Here is an 8763-nt window from a genome sequence, read left to right on the forward strand (position 1 = left end):
TAGCCCTTGACACAGAAAAAATTGGCAACCCCTGTTCTAGAGTTTAATAGGAGTTGGTTCTGGATGCATTAAAATTCTCAGATTGAAGAGATTGGGGGGCTGGTCTTTTAGCAGTTTTTCTTTCCTTTTCCAGGAGGGAACAACTAAATGAGAGGTACGTGTGGCTATATCACAGAGGTGCCCAGTGGATCGTGGGACTTGTCCCTGAATCTGAGCTGTGGTTTGACCCTACAAGGCAGGTCCCGCTTTTCCAGCACTGCTGGAAATCAGAGAGGCTGGCCAGAAGTCGTTCAGTTCGCCTGGGCCTCTTGGGTAGTGATAACGTTCTTGAAACGGTAGAAGTGCCATGTGCCTGGAGCTGATGCTGGGGCAAGGCTGTCTTTACAGACGGGTTTGGAAAATTCCCAGGCGCCTGGCCCCTGGGTATACTTCCCCGAGGGTGGATGGTAAGTACCAGCTCGCCCAGGCCTCGAGGAGGCCCCTCCCTGAAGGAGGCCCTGCTTCCTCTGCGGTTCCCGCTGGCGCTGGTGTCTCAGAGTCCTGAGGCTGTAGGCGCAGGGCAGGCCGGCTCTTCCTCGGCTGTGTGGTCCCATCCTCTCCCTCCCACTTCCCACTCCCTGCCAGTGCCTTCCCTTCTCAGCACCCACCTGACAGGCACCTTGCTCCTTCGCTTTTCACCAGTTAACAAACTTTTCCTTGGAGTTGATACTATCAAGTTTTTATAAATTCAAGAAACAGAACATTTGAAGTGGAAATGAAAGCCGGAAACATGCTACACCTGCTAAGAAGACAAGCACTTACTGTGTGGGAGTCACAATCCTAACGCTTGCTGCAGGGACCTGGGGCAGTTCCCACAGCAGCCCAGGGGCAGAGGCTCTTCTAGCCCCCGCCCTGGGGAGACGGCTCTGGATCAGGACCCAGTGGGTCATGAAATCAGTTTAGTAGGTTGCCAGCCAGCATAAAGAAAGAAGAACAGTAACTATCAGCAGTTGCATATAGTGAGGGAAAGTATTTAAAAAGAAACTTTTGTTTCGATGTGTGTGTGTGTGTGCGTGTGCGCGCGTGCGCACATACACATACACATGTATACATATCATGTGCAAAATATGTTTTGTGTACCCAGGACACATGTCTGCTCAGGTCTCCCAGGTGGCTCCGGCCTGTTACCACCGATACACTCCATCCTCCCGGTGGAGTCCCTGCTGTGGGTCGGGGGTCCCCCATCCTGGAGCAGTTACAGTTGCATGAATTATAGGAGGGTTTTAATGTCCTATCACCAAACGTGGGTCTGACATGAATGGGCTTCTGCAGGTTACCCTTCCTTCTTCCTGCCCCCAATTCTGAGACCCTCCCATGTGCACCCAGCTCCAAAGAACCATTGCATTAGTGGGCACTCCTGGGAGAGCATTGATATCCGTGTGCTCCTCACCCTCTGTTCATGGAGGCTTTGGAAACCTGGAAACTTCTGGAATTCATTTCCAAAGGTGTAAATTAGCACTGCTAATTTAAAACCTACCTGTGCACTGAGGGAACCACCCATATCATTTTTCTGTTCAATGTCCCTTAAGCAGAACACTTTGAAAAGTGTTCGAATTAGTCCAGCTAATTTTTGTTGGACCAGAGTATAATGGGTGCACACCTGTGTGTGCACATCTTCATTGTGGCAAGAGTCAGGGACCCACGTTCCCTTTCTTCATCATCATCCCCCCCTCATTCCTGTGCCAGGGACTGCTAAATGCTTTGCTTGTGTTATGGAACCTTCAGCGTGGTGTGGGTGGTGGATGTGCTCCTGTCCTGGCAGGAGGTGGGCCAGACCAGCTGCTGTCTGCACTGAAGACTCAGTGAGGAAAAGATGGGCACGTGCTCCAGAGGCAAGGCTTCCAGTGCCCCGCGACACCACACGCTCTGGGGCGGCTGGAACGAGGGTGCTGTGCTCCAGGTCCTCCGACCCTGCTGTTCGCCACCACGGGCAGCTCCGCCTCTTCCCACTCCTGAAATGTCCCTTTTCTGATTTTCTCGAGATTTCTTATTCTTTTTCTGCCCACTCCCTCTTCCCTCGCCCTTGCCCCTTACCTGTCTGTGGCGTGACCGCATTGCTGGAATTCAGGGCTGAGGTTTGCTGGCTCGAGGCTTTCAGGTGATTCCTAACATGAGTTTCGAATGACTTTATGAATCTGAGTTACCGTTGAAAAAGTCATTAAATTTTTTTCTCTCTCTTGAGACATTGCAGAATAATGTGACTATTCAAAGTGTAAGTATTGATTGGTTTTAGCGTAATGTATACACCCGTGAAACGCTGACGCTATATGAACGGAGTCAAGAGGACATAGACGCTTGTGGAAGGCCTGCTGGGCCCAGGTGTTCCCACAGATGTATTTATGTGGTGGGGTTTGTTTACTTTTCACCTCACTGAGGAAGTTAAAAGACAAGGTGACCACTACCACCGTTAACTAATTACTTAATAAGAAAATAAAGAAGAGCAGATCTACAGAACAGACAGCTTTCTTCTTAGAGACCTGCCTCTGCTTCTGAATTCTCTGATGCTCCCCAGCACCGGGAGCTTCACTTTCCTCCATTATTAACAGAGGAAGGAGCCAGATAACAAGTGTGGTGACCTCTGTCAGGAATTTTTTTTTTTTTTTTAAAGTTTCTCAGTGATCTGGAGAAAGGAGGTATTCCATCAGTGCCCACCATGGAAATATTGCTGGGAGAAATTGTGACAAATGTCATTTTGCTGCCAGCTTTTCGGGAAGAGCCCCATTCCAGGTGTGACAAGTGGCCTTGCGAATTGTGGGTCCTGGACAGTTTAGAGGGTAAAAGATAAAAATTTTCTTTGTTTCTCAAAGAAATGCAAAGAGAAGTAAAAACCCTGGGCACAAGCAAGAGATATCTGTTGGGCCCTCAGCCTCACACAGCATCTCTGTGATGTCTTTTAAACATCCTGTCATTGAAATTTTGAATTATGTTTAATTCTTTTGTAATGAAAAGGCTTGTTGTTTTTTCTGCTCTTTGGGAGATGGAGAGAGGGGTTGGTCTGTATTTCCTGGATGCCATGTTAGCCTTCAGGGGTCAGAAAACTAGATCTCTTACTAATTGTGACAACTAACTATTTTTAACAGTAAGAGAAGTGGAAATGCTGACTTCATATTGGTTGTGAAAGAGCCTCTTTCACTCAGCTCAGCTCCTGGATCTTCTTGCAGTCGTTGTAGTGGGACCGACCCTGCCTTTTGCCCCTCTGTGGACCTTATCCTACTAGGAAACAAACCCTAATTTATGCTTTGTTATTTCTGTATGTGTAAATAAGATGAAGGAGAGCACAGGGAGAAAAATAATGGGAGGCCAATAATACCTCCATTCTCAAAATCAGGTCTAAAAAAATATAGTGTCCCCAAGTTTTGGAGCGATAAACAACTGTCCTTTTCAAAGGCTTGGTGTGATCAGGTTGCAAAATCTAAGTCATTAGATCACTGTCAGGCTGACAAGAGTTCTCTTATACTTGTCTCTCCTAAAAGCTGGTACAGCTGTCCCCCTGTGCAGTGGTGAGAAGTGAGAGCAGGTGGCCCCAGTCCCCTGACTCTCGTGCCGCATGGCGGACATCCCACCGGGCCACACTGACCTGCCCGGGTCCTCACGGAGCTCACAAGCAGAAAGACGCAGCGCATCCACTGGTGCATGGATGGGACTGGTGGGTTCTGTCCAGTGCTCGGCCTTTGGTACTCAAACCAAAGCATGAGAGCGGGGATTTGGTTGTTCTGTTTGGTGCAGTATCTGAGCTCTGTTCAGTTGTTCTTCTGCTCCAGATATTTTAAGGGCTACCCTTTCCCTTTTATGGTGTTAATTTCTATTGGCTATATAGGAAAGAGAACATTTTGTTGAAGGTAGAAAGATTTCCAAGACCTGTCCAGCCCAACCTGCTTCCCTTTTGCTGTGATGATCCAAGGCTATTAGCTCATTTTCCTGTGCCTCTGAAATTCCTTCATGAATGTAAAAAGTTTGTTGGCATCCTTTTCTTAGAAGTTCAAAGGGCCTGGCTGCCTGTAAGCAAAGGCCCACCACCAGAACCCCCTCGTGTCTCAGAGTGCACTGTAGCTTAGGGGAAGGATTCTTTCCAGAAGATTTTTTCTTTACTTCATTCCTAATTGTTTGTGTGTAAATCTATTTATGGTGGATTAAAGAAGAGATCCGGCCGTCAGTGGGTAATGATATAATTTACAGGGGCCCCAGCCAAAATGTTGAAATTGCTTACATTTTACTATTGCCACAAATGGATTACTATAAAGGGTCTCCCTCTTTCAAAGGCAGTAAAAACAAAGAGTGATGGAAGGAGGCTTTTTTATTTTTTAAATGCACATAATCACTTCCATGTATGGCTAGTGTTGAACCAATAATGGAATATAAAATGGTGGACTGCTCACCGGATTGCGAGCGCTTTAATGCAGTAGAAAACGGCCCAGGACTGAAGTCTTAAACCAAATGTAGGTAGAATCTCCACGTAAAGAATGTGTCTGAAGTGCCTAGAGATGGGAGGTGGTGCGAGACTGCCTCTTAACCGCAGACGCAGCCAGTGCTGGATCCAGCTCCCCTATTGTCTGTATAGTTTGGGGGAGGGTTTCCTGGCAAATTCCTGCTTGTAAACCTTTTGTCACGTATTTTTACTAAAGGGCACCCACATTTAGCTTGTCTGTTTTCAGTAGGTCGTGCAGACCTGCAGCACACACTCGTGGGCATGTGGCAGGATCTGTCTGCGTCAAGGTGGGCTGCTCCCCTTCCTTCCCCTCCGGCAGGCACCCTGAACTCCTCAGAGGGTGTGCTTTGCCTCTCAGGAATGTGGAGAGCAGTGTCTTCCTCCTTTTACTGTGTTTATTGTTGCAATCACCAGCACTCAACCAAATCGGTTATTGCAGGAAATTAAGTAGTTGTGGTTTATAAAGGAAACCTTCGTTGACAGCATCCTGCAGGGCAGAGCACCAGCCTGGCTGCCTGGGGATGTGTGTTTAATTTCCCAGTTACCTTTTGCATTTATCTATTATCTTGCAAAATTGTCTTTAAAAACATCAAAATACCTAAGTGAAACATGCACCGTCTTCCCCTAAAGTTGACTGGCAGCCCCCCTCATGAAGGAACCTCATGGTTCCTTCCTTTGTAAAAGAAATGAAGTTAAAATGAAATTTAAAAGCGTCAACAACGTTAATACACTTCAGAGAGTACCTTTTTCTAACAGGAAAGGCTCTCCATCATTATTGAACTTGTTAGGCCAAGGAAACCTACCAGTGTTTTGCTTACTGGATCTTCTCATTTCTTAAGGTTCGCCACCGATGGTGTGAACTTGTTGTTAAGCACAAATACGCAAAAGCGTACAGAAACGTGGAGAGGTTCCTTCAGGAGGATCAGGTAAGTTTCAGTTTTCAGCAGATGGGGATCCTGCACATGCTGTCCCCTGACTATGCAGTAGACGTAACACAGGGACCCAAGTTGTCGACATCTCTATTTAAATAACAAATATTTAAACAGTTCTCAAGGATTTTAAATTTTAGAGCTGTTAGGTGCTTACCTACCAAACTTTTGAGCTGATTTTTTTCCTCTGTCTTGGTATCCCATTGAATCGTGTCCCTTAGAAGCTCCCTTGGTTTGACGTAACTGTGGCCCACTGCCATTACCAAATGAAGCATGGGCAGACCTCGTGAGCTTTCTGCATCTTTGAACCTCAGATTCATTAGGTCAGCGTTGTGGCTTGGTGATGCCGTGGTGTGTACCTGTGCCTTCAGTGGCTCTCACTTAAAGTATGTATGAAGATTAGACTGGGAGAGCCCCAGCTGGCTGGGACAGTCTGGTCTGTATCTGCACCTGCCACACCAAGTGGAACCCTGTGCTGAGATTCCTTCCCGTGAGAACTTTCCTCACTGTTCACCAGGGAAAGCGATCACCTTGCAAGGAGCCCACAGGAAGCACGTGCGTGCACGAACCCGTTGGAAGATGTTTTCCTCGCCGCCTCTGCTGGGCCGCAGCCTATGGGGGTCAGCACCCCGCCACACCGTGTTCCCCAGCGTGGCTGTCCATGGTGGTGCATGTGCCGTGGCTTCTGTCGGCTGTGGGAAGTTGGCTGCAGCTCGTTCCTCTTGGCGTGACCAGTGCATGCCTCTGAGTGAGCTCTCTGCCGGGCGCTGTGGGCTGACAGAATGGAGCCATGTTTCGGTTGGGGTGGAGAGTTGGGGTAGGGGCAACAAAGGGACTTTTGAGAAGGCCTTTTGAGTACAGGGGGCAGCCAGCAAGTGAGGGCTCGTTATTCCCGCAAAGAAAAATACACGACTTTGTACCAGAAGAAATGTCACATTTGCACAGTGAAGCAAGAGGTGTTTGGAAACACTGAGGGGAGTATAAGGACAAAATGTAAGAGCAGCTTAAGGCCTGTTCTGAAAACCAAAATTAACCGCAGTATATTTGGAACCATGATCTTTGCCAAATAAGGATTACCATCGGCTTTTTCAGGAAAGAATTTTTGAACCCCTAACCACCGAGGTTTCATTTTTGCTCTGTATTTGAGATCCTTCTTTTAATTTGCTCCAGGAGAACGTAATCTGTAGCATAACTAAGCTTAGAACAAGAGAGAAAGCGGAACCAAGTGGATCTTTTGGTTTTCCAGAACATAACTGGCTGTTTTTAAAACTGTAGGAAAAATGCAGATGTGAGTCATTGTTCTCGAAACAGAAGAGCCAGTGTTTGCCGCGGTAGTGGGGCCCGTTGAAGGGAGCTGGCAGGCTGGGCTGGAGCAACAGGCATCTTCCAGGGCGGCCCGATGGCTCTCCCCACCCATGGTGCCATGTGACGGGGTGGTCTTCGTTCCCCGGCTGTGCTAGGCACACAACTTTCCTAGGAAGATGGCCTGTGTCTGTGTGACATACACACGGCGCCTGGGGTGCTTCTTTCAGCTGTGGGGGTTTCCACGGGGCTCAGTCGCCATGGGAACCTCCCTGTCCTCGTCAGCCATCACTAGAGAAATGCTCGCAGTGTCGTCAGTTCAACCACCGGGGTCTGTCGACGGAACTGATAGCCAAGAATTCCTTGGGGGTTGCAGCGAGAAGAACAAGAAAGAGAAGGGGATCGAAAGCCGCAGGTTCCTTAAGTACAGCTATTCAGCCGTCTGTCTTTTCTAGGGTCGTTGTAACTTCCAGACCAGCAAGCCCGTGCGGAACAAGCACAGACTGTGCACTCAAGCGCGCGGGGACACATGATTGCCTTTTCTTCAGCTCTCTGGCCTCTGTGCCTTCCACAGGCCATGGGCATCTACCTCTACGGGGAGCTGATGGTGAGTGAGGATGCCCGGCAGCAGCATCTCGCCCGCAGGTGCTTCGAGCTGAGCAAGGAGCAGATGGACAGATCCTCAGCCGAGGTGGTGGCCGAGATGTTATTTTAAAGAGGTGATTCTCTCTCTTTCCTTTCTCATTGCTCGGCTCTGAGATTCCTCTTAGGAGCTAAGTAAGCCAGTAAGCCAGGTGATGAGCTGAGGGCCCCGGCAGCTTCCCTTAGGGTGCGGGGGCACCTCGTCTGGCCGAGCGGCCACTGGAAAGCCCGTGCCGCCCACCCCGGCGGAACAGCCTTCCTCGGTGCCGTTTTGGCCACTTCCGGTTTTGTTATTTGTGGGGAAGGAATTCGCAGGAGAACATCCTGAGCCGGTTAGAAGGTGCACTGGAGAGCCTCGTGGAACCGTGAGCCTTCAAGGGGAAGGTTGAGGCGGGGGTGTGTGGCGGGCTCCCCACACCTTGAGCTGTGAGCAGCCGTGTGAGAACTTGCGGTCCCTCGGGCTGTCCCCGCCTGGTGGGCGAGGCTGGCAGGTCCTTCCTCCCCGGTGTCCTGAATTTCTCCACATTGCGTGTCTGCTGGCAGGCGGGCAGGTTACCTCGAGTGGGAGTCCTACATGTTTAAACTGCTTCCTCTTTTAATTGTGCTTGGCACTGACCTGTTACGTTCACGTTTCAGCAGTTTTTAACTGTGGATTTCTGCATTCTAAAAGTGATTTAGCAATGGTACATAAAGTTTTGTAAGTAGAACTGTGGGATTGTAAGTGTTGTTGTTTTTTTTTTTTTTTTGTCTAACGTCATTCCTCTGACTCTGGTTTGCTTTAAGGTTTTACGTGATATTATAGGGTGTGTCTAATTTTGTGTTTTTTAAAAACTTAGCATCCGATTTCAAGCATTTTTCATGTAATATAGCTTCTCTATAATTTTAATGGATATTGAATATTTCATGTTGATATTCTTAACCTATTGTGGGATATTTAGTTTGCTTCTAATGTTTTGCTCTTATAAAAACCATTTCTGTCTAATATGTTTAACTGTCTTATTTATCTGAAAGAACTCTAATACTGAAGAGAGAAAGGTTTTCTAAAGTCCGATTCCGTTCTTCCAGAAGAGTTAAGGGGCCATGTTGGCCAGGAGAGGAAGTACTGGAAATATTGCCACGATTGTGTGTCTCGTAGCAGAGCAGCTATGTGCAGGCTTCCCCAGAGCTCCCCTGTGGCAGCTTCAGAGCCTGTTCAACGACGGGCCAGTTTAAAACACAGAACGGTTACACAGTTAGGTGTTGCCAACCTCATATAGTAATCAGTATAAATCGTATTTCTCTTCAGATTTTTAATTTCACAGAGAGTTTGTGTTTCTTGAAGTGTGTGAAATTACAGTGGTGCAAACTGTGCCTTTGATGTTCCCTGGGTTCCAAATTGTGGAGAAACCACCGCGGGCTACACAGCTTTGGCAGTTCTTCATTGTG

General features: G+C 48.0%; 1 protein-coding gene across 2 annotated transcripts in view; it reads left to right on the forward strand.

The window, feature by feature from the left end:
- Positions 1-7411, forward strand: part of AOPEP (aminopeptidase O (putative)) — a 318679-nt gene extending 311268 nt beyond the window's left edge. For both annotated transcript variants that reach the window (XM_007448285.1, XM_007448286.1), the window contains 2 exons: positions 5305-5391; positions 7271-7411. In XM_007448285.1, coding sequence (XP_007448347.1) covers positions 5305-5391; positions 7271-7411 — 228 coding nt within the window. The remainder of the gene's footprint in view (positions 1-5304; positions 5392-7270) is intronic.
- The last annotated feature ends 1352 nt before the right edge of the window (positions 7412-8763 follow it).

The sequence above is a fragment of the Lipotes vexillifer genome, unplaced genomic scaffold (assembly GCF_000442215.2).
Source record: "Lipotes vexillifer unplaced genomic scaffold, Lipotes_vexillifer_v1.1 scaffold252, whole genome shotgun sequence".
Classification (NCBI taxonomy): domain Eukaryota; kingdom Metazoa; phylum Chordata; class Mammalia; order Artiodactyla; family Lipotidae; genus Lipotes; species Lipotes vexillifer.